Here is a 16,628-nt window from a genome sequence, read left to right as displayed (position 1 = left end):
TGTATCAAAATGTGAACATATATCCCTCTGGATTCTTGAGTTCTATTGGTTTCTAATATGTTTGTTAGTGGGGAATCTGTGAAATGATGAATGTTATGATGCATCTTGGTACACCACACCACTTGGTCCCCATTAGGCTATTCAACAATGTTACTATATCAATGTTATCAATCAATTATTCTTCACAGCAACAAATACCAGAATATCTGACATGACAAGGGTCTAAAACTACAAAAACACACACACACACACATACACACACACACACACAAGGAAACAGACAGCCTTCATGCAAACAAGGAAGCAGAAGCAAACATAAATGCACAATGCCTGCTTAAACAGTGATCATAATAGGTGAACATACACTAAACAAGAAGAGCTGGAAACCGAGCCTTTAACCGGCCCATTTCATCAATGCGTTGACATTTTTCCAGTCCAAACAAAGACAGCTCATGATAATGGAATTTGCTATTGTCTTTACTTTAAGGAAGTAATTTCTTCCTCTTCCCCGCTGTCTCTCTCTCTCTCAGGGTACCACCATGGTTTTTATCTGCGCTCAAAACAGCTCGGACAACACATTCTTCTTCCGCACAATGCAGAGAAACAACAGCGGTGACATGGCACTCAGTCCAACAGAGAGGGTGAGGCCTCCCCTTCCCCTTCACTATCATCTATAGGGATAAATAAATATGACTTATGATATATACTCCATTCTTAAATCATAATGAATGTTTGTCTGTGTGTTACATGAAACAAAGATCATAAACAGAAAGATGTAAGATGAGCAAGGCACTTAAAGGTTCATTCAGTTTTCATGATTTTGGGGGTATATAATAATGAGAATAATGATCTTTGTGATGTTTTGCAAATAATTGAAGTCAAGTTAAAAAGGGTATTTATTGAATGAATTTGAAGACGAAGTCCTCACCCTGATTGGCTGACAACACCAGCTGCTCTAATTCAAATGAGGTCTGATTGGAGGGATTTTAGTAATTGTTTAGTAAGGAGAGCCAATCAGAACTAAGTCCAGTTGTGATGTGTTGACTGCAGTTAGTCTGAAACTGCAATAACTTAAAAGTTAACCACTCAAATAAAATAAAAGTTTAAAAATGTCTTCGTCAAACATCTTTCATCATATATGTACATCGTGGAAATTTTGATTGCTTTAATAATAATAGGGCTGCTTTAACCTCTGGACAGCTGCTGGGGAAAATCTGGGCAGGGAAAATAAATGAGTAACACTCTCCCCTCTCTCAGTAACTACTGCCCCAGTGCCCTTGAGCAAGGCACTGAACCCCCTACTGCACTAGTGGAGCTGCTCAGTAGAAGACTGTGGTTGCACTGGGCAGCTCCCAGCTGTGAATATGTGAGTGCGTTTACATGCACATTAATATTCCCTTTATATTCAGGATATTCAAATATTCTGTTTATGAGTCGGTGCATGTAAACGCCACATCCCGAGTAAAACCTGAGCTGGGATAAGGCTCATATTCTGAATATTAATGTGCATGTAAACACATTCTGCAACCGACCCTGAATGACTCAAGTTTAAAAGAGATTAAAGTGTAAGTAATGCGGTACAGTCATTGCACATATTGTAGTACATATAGATCTAATTGGTAGTTTTGATGTGGCAAGATATTTGCTCAATTAATTGAGACTCAAAGAGTTTCATTCCATTTTGAAAAAAGTAACACCCACTGTTACAAAATAACTGATAGCACAAACCAAATTCCAGTACTTAGGATAGAAAGTAAGTTACGTCCTTGGGTGACAAAATGAAATCACTTTCATGGACTGGATCCTCCATATCTTAGAAATTACAAATGCTAAATTTCAATTTCAATTTTATGATTGTTTTTGCAAAATGGTTATTTAAAACAATTTGCTTTGCTATATTATGCTATATTCTTGTTCATACTCTACTCATATTAATCTGTTTTTATTATATTTTCTGTATCCTATTACTGTTTGCTGTTTGCTGCAGGAAAACAATTTCCCCACAGGAATCATTTAAGTTTCATCGTAACTTATCTGATATTATCTTATCTTTACAGATAGTGAGAGATATCCGGGGCTCAGTGAACGGCACTGTGATCAAGTGTGAGTTCACCATCCCGAACCTCAACGCCACCAGCACCAGGAGCAGCCAAGACACCACCTTCACTGTCCTGGTGGGAAGTGGATCTGTTAATGCCGGTGAGTGGACACACATAAACACACAGTATATAAGATTGTTTTGATTTGGAAACATGATATTCCCTGGCAAAGACAAGTCAGGAGGGCATTTGGAGAGCCTGCTGTGGGCATGTGTCACTTGATATCTTGTCCCTACAGAAACCTGGATTCTTATAAAAATTTCCTTTTTCACATAGTCTAGGCAGAATTTGTTGTTTTTGACTGGAGTCATGTATGACCCCTAAGGATATGTCATGACCCAGAGCACAAATTGAGGCAGAAAAGAGAAACAATGGAATGCATTTAATGAGGACAGGTTGACTGATAACAGTCAAAAAGTTTTGGAAGGAAGGATCAAATAAATTGCCTTAAAGTAATAATAAATTGACATGCCTGGGGCCGGATTGACCCTTATCACTCACTTGAGGGTTAATGACAACAAATGCACGCCACGTCAGCCCTCAATGTGACCATGTACAATTTCCCACTGCTCAATCTGTTGGTTTTTTTCTTCAGGTAATATCGGTGCCTTCAACGTCACCCTGAACGCTGGCAGTCTGAACTTGGCCGACCCGGCCAGCAACATCCCTACCACAACAATGTCCACCACACCAATGTCCACCACAACAATGTCCACCACACCAATGTCCACCACAACAATGTCCACCACACCAATGTCCACCACAACAATGTCCACCACACCAATGTCCACCACAACAATGTCCACCACACCAATGTCCACCACAACAATGTCCACCACACCAATGTCCACCACACCAATGTCCACCACAGCAATGTCCACCACAGCAATGTCCAGCAACGCCATCACAACTGGAGCCAACACTACAGCAGGCAGCGGCGCTTTCCAACCTCATGGTAAACAGCACACAACATTCCAGATTTGCATTTACATTTACATTACATTTTTACACTTTAGACGCTCTTATCCAGAGTGACGTGCAATGAGTGAGCAGGCACTGTAGGGGTTCAGCGTCTTGCTCATGGAAACTTTCATGGAGCCATTCACATCAAGAACGATAACTATAAAGATAACTATAAACTATAAAGACCCGTTCACATCAAGAACGATAACTATAAAGATAACTATAAACTATAAAGACCCGTTCACATCAAGAACGATAACTATAAAGATAACTATAAACTATAAAGACCCGTTCACATCTAGAACGATAACTATAAAGATAACTATAAACTATAAAGACCCGTTCACATCTAGAACGATAACTATAAAGATAACTATAAACTATAAAGACCCGTTCACATCTAGAACGATAACTATAAAGATAACTATAAACTATAAAGACCCGTTCACATCTAGAGCGATAACTATAAAGATAACTATAAACTATAAAGACCCGTTCACATCAAGAACGATAACTATAAAGATAACTATAAACTATAAAGACCCGTTCACATCTAGAACGATAACTATAAAGATAACTATAAACTATAAAGGCCCATTCACATCTAGAACGATAACTATAAAGATAACTATAAACTATAAACTATAATGATACAACTATATTTGTGATCAGTTCGTCAGCAAATGAAGCTGCAGTGAGCTACTAAATTGTCCTGCCCCCTTCTCTCTTTCAGCTTCAATTTGATTGGTTGGAAGTGTTTTATTGTCGTCTCTGCATCCAAAAATTCCTTCTGTGATCGAACCAAAAATATAGTTATCGTTTTGGATGTTTTCATAGTTATCGTTGCCGTGGGAACACAGACATTCGATTTACTTGGAATGATTTAAATCTTTTTATAGTTATTGTTCTAGATGTGAATGGGCCTTTAGACAAGGCTCATGTTGTACCCACACTGGCTGTTGGGGGAATTGATAGTGTGGAGTTACTGCAGCGCTAAAATCTTATGACAGATTGAATACACTGTAGGGTTTTCAGGTCATAGTGGGTGTAATGTGCATATACAGCACATGAGGGAATGGATAGAAGTGCAGAGCAAAAAAAAAGAAACATTTCCATCCAGTGCCTCTTTTCTCTTTCCCTACCAGCTGTGCTAGTCCTGCTGAGTGTCCTCACAGGGTCTGTCATGCTGAGGACCTGAATGAGACCATGGGACACTGTGACGAGAGGGATACAATGAAGTCAGTTGATGTGCTGGATTACGGCATCAGAAGAAACCGACTCAGTATCGACAATCTACATGTGTAAAATATTCTATTTTTATTGAAGGTTATTATTATAATATATAGGTTATTTAGACGTTTTGAACAATCTCTTTTGCATTATACTGTTTGTAAATGAAATGTGTTGTGAACAGCAACAAAGAGAAAGAGACCACAGTTGACCTGGGTCAAATAGCATTTGCAAATAATTTTTATGGCTAATACGTTTGGACAGTAACAGGAAAGTATTTTAAAGTAGGTTTGGTAATCCTGGGTGATGGGTGTGGTTCACCAAACCACACCCATCTGGCACTGCAAACAGTGTCTGCAATTGTTACTAGATCTGGTTCAAACGAGTTCTGCGCTGGCTTTTTCCAAAACATCTTGATAGACAATAGACCTTGACTTGTAATATAGCCAAGTGGATCTAAGAGCTAAAATGCCTTTTGGGAAACCCAGCCAAAACCACATTGTTTAGAGGAATACCTTGAAGCTATCACTGAGGACGGCTGTTTGGCATTCACATGTGTTTTCAATGTGAATGCCAAACAACTCCTAAAACCCATGTAACCTAATTATTACTGTTCAATGCAACTCTTGAAAAATAAAGTTGAAACAATCTGTTTTGCGTGTGTAATAAAGCATGCCTCGTCCTTGACATCACATTATGCAACCACTCACACTTCTACTTTAGATGCTTCACAACCCTCCAGTAAAGGTATGAGAATTAACTGCAGTTATTAAACATACATAAAATGAAAACAAAACCTTTTTGGCATGAGCCCCATTGCCAAAATGCAGGACATCAAATGTCCTGTAATGTGTCTGTTCTACCAAGCGATTAGCAGGCGGATCTGAAGCCAGTCAAGATGGCAAGTCGCTAGATTTGCTACTTAGTGTGAAGTGGGAACATAAGCTTGGTTTGCATGATATTATGAGTCTTCCTGAGCTACTGGTGTTTCATAAATACTCTGAAGCTGAGGCTGCTGACAGGTCAGTGTGAGCCGACGAGTCAAGTCTGGTTTATTTCTGCAGCCCTTCATCATAAAGCATGTGTGACGTGTCAAAGGACTTTATAATGAACAAACTTACATAAATCTAACTAATCAACAATCTATCACAAGGCAAAATGATGGAATATAGTGTACAAACAAAATGCAAGGAAATAAAATAAAGCACAAGACACAAATAGCATGCTGAAAACACCAGTATTGGCCTCCCTCCACTGGCTTCCTGTCCGTTTCAGGATTGATTTTAAGATTTTGTTGCTTGTTTTTAAGGTTTTAAATGGGCTGGCGCCACCTTATCTAGCAGAACTTTTGCATCATCATACTCCAGTTAGAGCACTGAGGTCGACCAACCGGATGCTCTTGGATGTTCTGAGATCTAGGCACAAAAACAGAGGCGACCAAGCCTTTGCGGTGGTTGCCCCTAATCTCTGGAAGTTTACCTGTTCATATAAGAACTGCTCAGACCCTAGAAACCTTTAAGTCGCTGCTTAAGACCCACCTCTTCGCGTTGGCTTTTAATTCGAGTTGAGCTTGACACCTTGACTTCATCTTCTACTGTGCCTTTTATTCTTATGTGTTATTTGATTTTATATTAGTTTATTTTGGTATTGTAAGCCTGTTCAGCACTTTGGTCAACTGTGTTTTTTTTTAAATGTGCTATACAAATAACTACTTTGACTTGACTTGACTTGAAAAACAGGCATAACCAATCTAACCTAACTGGCACCAACCTTACCTTCAGCGAAGACAAGGAAAAACTCAGAAGAAAACCTGTCACTTACCAAAACACATTCTGATCCCACGCGTCAACAGGGGGGGGGATTTTTTTTTACCTCATGTACTCTTTTTTTTTTTTACTGCAACAGTCACGCAGAAGGAAGCGCTCTTCTTTAAAAACTGCCAGTAAAACTGGTTTGGTTATTGACTGATAATGCATCACTGAATCACTTCTTCAGAAATCACTGCAACAAAAACAACACCACATCCAATTTTAATATTTTATTGCAATTTATTCCTTTACAGTTCAACTGAAACTGAATAGTATAAAAAACAGTGACATGAAAATACAGAACACACAAGGTCAAACAAACGTACTTCTTAGAAAAAAAGAAAAAAAAGAAAACAAGTTTAATTTAAAACATAATCTGTCTTTTGTGGCTGAATCATCATCGTTGCATTAAGACATGTCAGTCAACCTGTGGTCTCTGAGAACATAATCGTCCGTGTTTCCGCCTCCTGGTGAACAGAAGACAAATAAACACCCAGTAAAAGCACAAATCGAAACCTACAGCTAGTTATTCCTGTTACAGTGATACTGGACAACTGGGAGGGGGAACGAAAAAAACAAAAAACAAAAAAAAAGGACAAATCAAAAGGTTTGTTGGACGATGGAACAACAGTGTGGGTACACCATGCTTGTGTGTGTGTGTGTGTGTGTGTATGTGTGTGTGTGTGTGCGCGCATGTGTTCGCTGCACATGTGTATCCGCAATATGGGTATTAAAACAGGAGTCCGAGTTCCTACTGGAAGCTGTGTGGATGCTGTATCCGTCTGTGTGTGTGTGTGTGTGTGTGCCTAGGAGTCCTCTTCGCCGTTCACACTGTCAACGTCATCGTCTCCGTCCACGTGTTCCCCTTCCTCCTCCTCCTCTTCCTCCTCGTCCTCCCGCTCTTGACTCTTCACCTGAACAATCAGAAAAGCATTTGTGTAAGCAACGGATACTTAGGAATTAAATGTGACCGGTCTAAGGCAGGAGCACCCAAATTGATATTAACATGGTTGGAATATGTAAACCACCTCAATATCTCTGCTCAAATATATTTCATTGTTCTAAAATAATCAGAACAGATTATTTTTAGTGTTAGACCAATATATTGGTTTATCAATATTGGTCTTTTATTAAATATCAAAATATCAACCAGTCAGTGTCATCCACCTCCAATATGGAGGCTCCTCCCTGACCACAGCTAGTGAATGTTGTTATTATCATCATTTTTACATCAATGGAGTTTTAATGTCACAAAGTCGAAGCTTTTCCACCCTGACAAGAATAACAATTCTGGCGGAAACACTGAATTCTTGTAATTTTTAAGATTTCTTTTGGCGTGAAAATGACCAAAATGTTGGCTATTGGCAGCTGCGATGCAAAAATATTGGTACCAGCCTTCAGAACCATTTGAATGCCAAAAACACTTTTGCAGATAGGTGAAAGTCAAGTGTTTCCGTCTCACCTCCTCCTCCTCCAGCAGGTCTCCCTCGTCTTCTTCCTCATCCTCCTCCTCCTCTTCTGAGTCGTTCATCTCCTGGCTCTCCCTCTCTCTCTTTATCCCCTCGTCCTTCTTGGTGCTGGGGTGCTGGGGCGACGTCACCTCTCCTGGCTCCGCCTTCAAACTCTTCGCCTCTGCCGAACAAGAGGGCACAAGGTTAAAAAAAAAAAAAAAACAATCTCTAAAACGATGAGGATTAGAAATTCATAGAGGGAAAACGGATGTCTGTTGGCAGTTTTCACACAGGCAGAGTGTGTTCTAGATGATTGGGATCCCCTTCCGTATGAAAACAATATTCGTTTATTGATTATAATTGCTAATAGGCTGCCAAAGACAAAACTGATTTGAACGGTTTCTTGCAAAGAACTCTACTGTATGCAGTTACCCGTTTGTGACTGTATTTGTCGATGGGAAAATTAAAGGGAATTTTCCCCTCAAAGATAAATGCCACCAGCAGGGGGCACTACATGCTGCTTCCCCCTCCACATAACATACAATATTCGCCCTCTGGCTGAGTATTTCTGCTGTGTTTTCCCTACCTGACTTCTTGCTGTGGTCCTTCTCCATGCGCTCCAGGCTCTCCAGCAGATAATCCACCTTGCTTTTAATCTGGGACAGTTCCCGCTTGATGGTCTGCAGCTCGTCCACTTTCACTGGAGAGAGAGAGAGAGAGAGAGAGAGAGAAAAACAAAAGGAATTCTGGATGAGGAACTTGACTTGGGTATGACAGACTGAGACAAAGCACACATCTAAATAAGGAAATTAAAGCTTGGACAACCACAGACAAAAACAGCATCTGCCTAATTAACCCAGAACCAAACTAAGGTTGACTAAAGCGGTTTGGTTACATCTCTTCTATACCATCTCTATACAATTCAATGTAAATAATAGGCTGGTCTAGACACAGGCACAGGCACAGGATAGTGCTATATCACAGTGGTTCATAATCTTTTAGGATTGTGACCCTACTCACAACCTCTCACAAACTAAATGTACAGAAATGTGAACTTTGACATCATGTGAGGATTTGTATTTTCCCTTTTCAGACCGTTTTAATGATTAATTACTGGAAGCAGCCTAGATGCTGCAAATTTCACAAGAAAAAAGCTTTTATCACATACTAAACTAAACTAAATGTGTCTAGCTTTCCCAACCCCCTTATACACACACACACACACACACACATTTCATTTTTGGTAATCCATCTTTAAGCATGGAATCACATGACTGCTAGTAGTATCATCTGTATGTAAATTAATCTATACTCTTTCCCCATATTTCCCACCCATACATGACAGGTTGAAATTATTAGCAGCATGTTTATACAACCCCACAATTGTTTATATTCTACTTTATTGTTCATTATTTCTATTGTTATAATTGCTTATATTCTTTTTGTCCTTCCCCCCCACTGCGTAACCCCATTACTGCTGCAACAACCCCGTTTCCCCTCGGGGATCAATAAAGTTTGGTCTCATCTTGTACACAGAGCAGCAGGTAAATGCGACACTGACTCGTTCTGGACGACGAGGTCCTCTGGCTGCTCTTGGAGGAAGAGGAGAAGCTGGTCTTGGTGCGCCGGCTGCCTCCTCCACCGCTGATGCTGACCCGCGGGCGCTTGGAGGGGATCACGGCCCGCGACAGGGGGGGAGGGGGAGGGGGGACGCGGGACGGGTACGAGTACACTCTGGGATCAGAAACAGATCGATACAAGAAGGTTATTAAGTACTGTGAGGCTGGGGATACAGAGTCGAGGTATATAAAGAGTTTCATTCCAAAATCAGGTATTTACTATTTGAAAAATTTGCCGCCTCTTACAGAATGAATGTCAGTATGACAGTAAAGCACATGATACAGTTAAAAGTCATCTTAAGATTTCACCTTAAGAGCTCTGTTTTTGAAGATAGTGTCGTATTTGAAATGATTACTGATGAATTTCAAAGTGGATGTACAGCATTTTGAAATTAATATTTGTATACACAATTTATGATGTGGGTTTTGGTTCCAATACAGACACAAACAGAGAGGAGTGACTGCTGCAAAACACCCAAAAAACACCAAAATAATCCTCAGGGACAGGAAGGGGTTCAGGAATTAAAAGAAAAAAATTGACTGATAAGTGACAGACTGGAGTTAAATTATTCCTCCGATGACGTTTCTGAGTTTAAAAAAATAGATTTATCCTTTGTAGATTTATTTCTATCACTAAAAAAGACTGAGGGACAAATAAGAGCATTAGGAGATCTCACCTGTCGTAGTAATCTCTCTGAAAGTCATAGTCGAGGTCAAATGAGGAACTGCTGTTCAGGAGAAAAACAAGAAAAGAACCAGTGTGAAGAAATGTGGAGATGGAAACTGCAAATTTATACACATTTTTACAGATGGGCTTTTACATTTTACTTCCAACCATTTTCTTATTTACTCTCCTGTAACCTTTGTGTAATTGCCTTGCTGACTTTGCTATATTACTTTGTCTGTAAAGCACTTTGTAACAATTTGTGCATTCATGTGCCATCAGATATATTGGAAAAACGAACTTCCTTCTTGGAAAATTCACATGAACGCGAACGCCCTCCAAAGTTGGATAATTAAGTCGGAAACTTGGAGAAAATTTGCTACCCGGGTTTCTGTGTGACGCAATGGTGACCTTTAACCTTCTCAACAAGGTGAAAAAACAAGGATTTGTGAGTCAACAGTAAGAAAAGGCACCTTTATTGCAAGTTTGTTGTTAGCCAAACTAAAACCTAACATGACTTGATTGAAGTTAATCTAACTAGATTGTTTAGCTGCAGGACATCTGGGTTTATCTTCAAAAAAATGAATGCAACGCTTTTTAGCAGCCGACTTGAAAATCCCAGAAGTCGGACCTTTCCCATCAGCACATGAACGCACAAGCTGTTTTGAAAAGTGCTGTGTAAGAGTAGAAGTAGTAGTCATAGCAGTAGTGTGGTATTATCATCATCATCTTGACTGACCTGTACATGTCTCCGGCTGAGCGCTTGGTGGTCTTAGACCTGTGTGGTTTGGGTTCTCCAGCCAGGTTGATGTCTAACGAAGAGCAGAACACAGAACGTTACGACAGTCAGGACTTGAGATACAGTCCCTCCAAAATCTGGAGAATCTTTTTCCTTTCCCCATCTCTCATTCCAGCTGAGGCCGAATCCTTACCGAGCACTTGTCCGACGATCATGCGCCCGTCCTCCCCGGCGACGGCAGAGCGGGCGTTCCTCTCGTTGGCGTACTGAACGAAGGCGAAGCCCTTGTGGACGGAGCAGCCCACGATCTTGCCGTACTTGGTGAAGATGGCCTCCACGTCGGCCTTGGTGACCAGCAGGGTGTTGAGGTTGCCGATGAAGACCCGGGAGTTGAGGGAGCGCGGGTCGGTCTTATTGGTGACGTTGCTGGCCATCAGGCTGGAGGTGGTGGGTGAACGACTAGCGGGGAGACAAAACGGAGAGAGAGAGAGAAAGAGACAGAAACACAAGTCCCAGTTTTAGTAACAGAAAGACTAACTCTCCCCTGTCTGAACTACTGCCGTTGTAGTACCCGTTAGTACTGGGCAGTTCCCACTTGGAAGTGTGGCTTGCTGGGTAAGAGCGTACATGATGAGCGAGCTTTCCCTAGAAAACTAAACAGATTAAATAAAAAAATAAAGCAGAAACATGTAAGCGCTGGGGACAAGGGAGGGAGCCATCAGGTGATGTGAGAGCTGTCGCTTTTTCATTACAGCGATTTACCCTTTTTGTAGTAATAGGAGGCATGTGTCCAAAACGGCCCTCATATTGATGCCTTGGTTATATTACAGAAGAGTAATCATCAGCCCTTCCCTTGTTTGCATTACAGGGACAGTTTAGCTGCATGACTACGTTTCCCCTTCATTAAATCAACACCGGTGCCCTCCCACTGATTGAAAATTATCCCCACTGATGAATAAAATGTCAAGATAATAAAAATACAATATAAACATCTGGATTAAAGACATTTAAAAGTACAACATACTGAAACAGATACTGGCCATTCAGTATGTTTGGCACCAAAATAACCCTCGCCCACTTCCAAGTACCAAAGGCAGAAGTGGACACAATGTGACACAATGATCATCTTTTCGTTTTTACACCATTTCTCTACCAAGGGAGGAGGTTTTCTGGGAATTTACTGCTGCTGAATTTAAGTATTGCTGCATTGACTAAGATGTAAATGTAACCTAAATGAGTAGAGGCAGAGTTATTGCTTGAACTATTCCAGTTGAGGTGTATGGCTGCTGTTATCAGGCACAGACTACACTTGATCAGGTGGCCTTCATCTAATTCATTGTAGTGTAATCTTGCATGCTACACAGTAACATAATAAAACACATGTAAGACAGTTTCACTGTGAGAAAGACGTTAGGCCATGCAAGAGCTTACACATGAACCTAAAGCATCTGAATAACAGGGTTCCCACCTCATTTGGACATCAAATTCAAGGATTTTTCAATTACTTTTAAGGTCTTGTTTGATGAAATTCATGGCCTTAACATTGGAATGTTTTGGGTAAAAAAAGAAGAATATATCCTGCACACTCATATGCTCCAACAACTTTTGTGGACATTACTCAAAATTAGACATCATAGACGCATCATTTTTGAACTCATGATGTTGTCAAGTCAAGAAATCATGGTCAAATCATTTATTGTAAGAATGATGCTGTCAATGCAAATATCCATCATAGGGTTTTCCTCAGGATGTGAAGTGTTGATGCTGGGACAGAGAGAGGGCCAGAGAGCTGAGGCTTATTGATGAATTTGGCTGCAATCATTTAAAAAAATAAAATAAAAAATAAAAAAGTAGTTTCAAGGCCATCCATTCATTTTCAAAAACCTTTTGTGGGAACCCTGGGAATAAGTTTCAGTGTAATTGTCAGGAACAGCAAATATCACATTTCATTGGGAGATGTTAAATTCATGACAACTCTACTAATAAATAACTAATAAACGTGCCCAGATAAACTTGAGGAAAACATCTTACCAACATCAACCCAACTGTGTGTGTGAGACAGGACCTGTAAGCATTTCAAGCACTTGGTGTACAGGTCTTTTCAAAGTGATGTTTGGAAATACAACATGCTGGCAATTCTAATTTGCCTAACCTGTGTGAGTTAGGCCTATTGCGTAGAGCTTGATCAGTCTAGGGTTTTGTGTAGCTTAACAGGTAGAGCGTGGCTTCAACACTGTCAGGATTAGGGCTTTGATTTCCACTGGGGGCATCCAGGCTAAAAATACCTGCTTTCATGGTAGTGTAAGGTTGCGCGGTCCAAACCAGACTGCTTGACTCTAGATCTAGGCAATTGTGAGGTGCTTTAGATAGATATGATGTCCTATAAATGGCTTATGTTGTCATTCCTCTAACAGAGAGAAAAAGAGATGCAGACACTTAGTAAAGCCCAGTGGCTTAGATGCGTTTAGGCAGTGGGGAGTGAGTCCTGATATAACAAGAGTGAAAACAGTAGAGGCATCAACAGTGACCCCCGCTGACAGGGGGTTGAACAGTCATCACTCACTCCATAGCGTCTGTGTGCAGGTCTGTCGTCTGTCTGTAGTTTGACACTGTGGGCGGGGTTCAGTTTGGGCTGGTGTCTTTGGGGTGGTGGGGGTGCTCTCAGCAAAATACAGCAGCACACTCTCAGAAAGTTGACCTTCACCTTCGCCCACCGCGATTTATACTGAGGTGACAGAAAACACACCTCAGTCAGGCTGTACAGGGTTATCTGGTACCAAGTCTTACCTGGGTGGAATGTATACAGGATTCATTGGGACAGTAAAGAGGCGTGCATCTGCAGGACTTCCACTAGAACTAGCTGTTTTGGGACACTAACCTAAGCCCACTGCAGGTTTTAGTGCAAGCACCACATACTCAAGTGCTAATTTACCATTAAATATAAGCTATGGGAAGTGACTGGACACACTTTAGTTTCATGGACAGGGCTCCAACAAACCCTGGTACTATGAGACTTTTTAGACTTACAAATCTATGCAAAACAAACCCATACGGCCTACATTCTTACTCTAAATTGGACAGAAAAATGCTTTGGCTAGGCCTAAGTTGGCCCACAATACATGTTATATTTAAACAGACCTATGGCCTTGGGTAATCTTTATCTGCAGCGATTACTGCCATCTGTACAGAAAGACAATTGGACTCAACAAGCAATATGGATTAGACCGTGTTTTGAGAGAAAAATATCCCTCTCATGTTTGCAGGGCATCCACTTGACACAGGAGCCTTCCTTCCTACCGCAATTCTCAGTGTGTGTGAACTGGAAAGACGCTTAATCTTATTGGTCCAAAATTCAAGCTGACAAATCATGAAACTTAGCAAAGACATTTTAGGCCGACATGGACTACTTTCATAAAGCTTGAAATCCTTCTAGACAAAAAGAAAATGTATTTTGGAACATAACAAATTGAAATCAAATGTTCCCCATTACCAAGCCGGTGAATTGAACTATCAACAATGGTGACGCAACCAGCAAAATTAGATCTATGATTTACAACATTAAATTCATATAAAGTAGGCTTTCCAAGTCCATCTGTTTCCAGTTTTGTCATAGGCCTTCAGTCACTTGAGACTCATGATATGTGGGGGAATTTTAATTTGGAGTAATCAGATAATAATTGGATATCCTATGTTACCTGTTAATGTTTTCTAAGATCTGAATATATCAAATCTAGAAGTAGGATTTGACAACTATATAAACGTCTAGTCTGATGAGCTTCACTTCTGTTTTTTTTAAGTTTATACCCAACATGGATATCCTTCATTTTAGCCAATTTTCCACAACATCTTTTCAAATTGTGTAAACATACACTTAATGTCAAAGGTAATCACTGCAATTTGTAGTTAGTGCCACCATCTCATCTCAGCTTGAGGAACGTTTATATGGCATATAAAAATAGTTGGGCAGCTATTTAGGTGGACTTAATGGCGGTCTGGGGGGAATGTTGCCAGGGAATAGAGAATTTGAAACCTTATCTTCCAGGTCTACTCATATTTTTTTTCTTTCATGTCTTGACCATTTGATGCGTTTGTAATTTTTTCTAGGCTTTCCAATACATGTAAGGACTGTATTTATACAAAGGCTTCTGTCTCAATAATGAAACAACTAAGGCTTCAAGATGGTACCTGCAACCAAGGGGAGGGCGGTGAAGGAGTGACTCGACTTTGTTACAATAACAGCCAAGATAAAACGCATCATACTCTTTCAGAAACATAAGCCTTTAATTAATGATTTGTATTTTTGTATGTAACAATACTGAGGCCATTGGCAGTCCAAAGTTCCCAAATTCAGAAAAATAACCACTCTTCAAGGGAGGAAAAATCATGGGAAAAATCTATTCCACAAAAAGACAGCTCGCTGAGCAAAATCAGGGAATTAAAAAATGATCTAAACCATCCACACTAAACATAGCGCCATCAGCAGGCTCTAGTGTGAAACAGGCCCTGCGTTAGGCTCCAAAGCTCAAAGCCGGCTAGCTTAGCTGGCCAACCACCAACCCAAAAGCATAAAAAAATAACATTAATCAGTGCATCTACTTGCAAAATCCAACAACTCATTTTGTATTAGAGAAAATGCAATGAACAATGGATCAGGTTGGAGCAGTTACTACCAAACCAGCCATGCCTCTAACGTTGTTAGCTAAGGCTAGCTGGTGGGCTGGCTGAAAAGCGTGACAAAAACAATCAGTTGCATTAAAGAAAGGTCTCCCCAATCGCTGCTAGAAAAATATAGCTATACAAGCTTGCAAAAACAAAAGAAAACAAAACTGTAACTACGAGGGGTCCAAAACGTTGTGTTTCTAAAAACCACAATCAGTGTTCGTGTTTGGAGATGAGCATGTCCGTTCGTTTAGCTGCAAGCTAGCTAGCTACCTCGCTAGCCAGCACACTACGTTCTTTCCACTCGCAAAATAGAAAAACCATCGTTGAAAAAAAAACCCAAAACAAAATCCAAAAACAAAGAAAAGGAAGGAAAAATGAAAAACGTCTGGAAACAAAATACTCACCACGACCTTTAAGAGTAAAATGGCTTGCTTTCAGTAAAATCTCAAATTGTTACTTAGGTCGTCCTTTTGGAACAGAAGCAATCCGACCCCCTTAGCTAAGCAGCAAGCTAGCTTTCTTCTAGCCACTAAGCTAACTAACGTAACTGGCGATGGCGCAGTAGTCGTCAGGGTGCTGGTTTTCAAATATTGAGCCGTCCGAGTGAGCGGGGTTTACGACTGACCAATGCACCAGAAGGAAAACGCAAACACCGGTGTGGCGTGATATTTAAAACGTGCTCACCCTTCGGCTTTGAAAATCAGCCCGTCCTGCCTACCAAACCCTCGAAATTTGTGCTTTTATTTGTCTCTAACCTTGTCGTCTACAACCAAATCAAACAAGCAAACAAACAAACGAACAAACAAACAAGTAAGCTATAGATGGAAATTAAATCATAGATTGATTTAGACGATCCTATTTAAATTCTGTTCAGTATTTTTTCAATTCTGTGGTTTTATTTCTATTGTTTGGACAAATCAGGATAATCAACTGAGAGATTAAATTATTATTAATTAAATAATGAATATTCTTCTCTATGGCACCTGCATTTCTTATCACAGATGACTTTCAAATGATTTGTGATTCATGGAATCTATTCCCTGTCATGATCTAGATTATTCAAACTAGAGATTAAATACTGAACACTAGTTTGTTGATATTATAATACTAGAATGGCAGTCTATCCTGTATATCATTAATGTCTAAAACAGGGTCTCCCATTCATTTTCATATCAAGGGCCCCTAAATAGATACCAATAGATGTCATGGACTCATGTTTGGTAAGAATTTGTCCCAGGCATCCCTATCTGATGAGATGTTTATTATCAGATACTGCAACACTGTGGAAAGTGAAATCTCTGATCAGAATAGTCATTCTGATCCTTCTTTGGTCTCTCATTGTTTTAACTTCTAGTAAATTAAATAATAATAATAAAAACAAAGATGATAAAGC

At 40.1% G+C, this 16,628-nt stretch overlaps 2 protein-coding genes across 2 annotated transcripts in view; one reads left to right on the top strand and one right to left on the bottom strand.

Moving 5' to 3' along the window:
• The window catches only part of LOC144542134 (uncharacterized), an 8,320-nt gene extending 3,374 nt beyond the window's left edge, over window positions 1-4,946 (top strand). The window contains exons 4-7 of the mRNA XM_078287738.1: window positions 531-641; window positions 2,058-2,199; window positions 2,695-3,054; window positions 4,208-4,946. Of these exons, the coding sequence (XP_078143864.1) occupies window positions 531-641; window positions 2,058-2,199; window positions 2,695-3,054; window positions 4,208-4,260 (666 nt within the window). The 3' untranslated portion in view covers window positions 4,261-4,946. The remainder of the gene's footprint in view (window positions 1-530; window positions 642-2,057; window positions 2,200-2,694; window positions 3,055-4,207) is intronic.
• Window positions 4,947-6,317: 1,371 nt separating this feature from the next.
• LOC139917676 (heterogeneous nuclear ribonucleoprotein C-like) lies at window positions 6,318-15,778 on the bottom strand. The gene is made up of 9 exons (XM_078287739.1): window positions 15,640-15,778; window positions 13,137-13,298; window positions 10,767-11,032; window positions 10,574-10,646; window positions 9,848-9,898; window positions 9,113-9,285; window positions 8,138-8,251; window positions 7,563-7,732; window positions 6,318-7,014 (listed from the first exon to the last, which is right to left on the bottom strand). Exons 2-9 carry the CDS (start codon window positions 13,139-13,141, stop codon window positions 6,907-6,909), a joined length of 960 nt encoding a protein of 319 aa, XP_078143865.1. The 5' UTR covers window positions 13,142-13,298; window positions 15,640-15,778; the 3' UTR covers window positions 6,318-6,906.
• Between the last annotated feature and the right edge of the window lie 850 nt (window positions 15,779-16,628).

Source organism: Centroberyx gerrardi, chromosome 13 (assembly GCF_048128805.1).
Source record: "Centroberyx gerrardi isolate f3 chromosome 13, fCenGer3.hap1.cur.20231027, whole genome shotgun sequence".
NCBI lineage: Eukaryota > Metazoa > Chordata > Actinopteri > Beryciformes > Berycidae > Centroberyx > Centroberyx gerrardi.
The sequence above is the reverse complement of the archived record's forward strand: the minus strand, read 5'-3'. Positions and strand labels throughout refer to the sequence as shown.

Bases quoted from the DNA above. Each gene is read 5' to 3' on its own strand.
- LOC139917676 (XM_078287739.1), bottom strand. The intron at 9,899-10,573 runs GTCAGTCAAGAT...TCTCCTGAACAG, and splicing joins TCAGCCGGAGACATGTACAG to CAGTTCCTCATTTGACCTCG. The intron at 8,252-9,112 runs GTCAGTGTCGCA...CTCTCTCTCCAG, and splicing joins GACCTCGTCGTCCAGAACGA to TGAAAGTGGACGAGCTGCAG.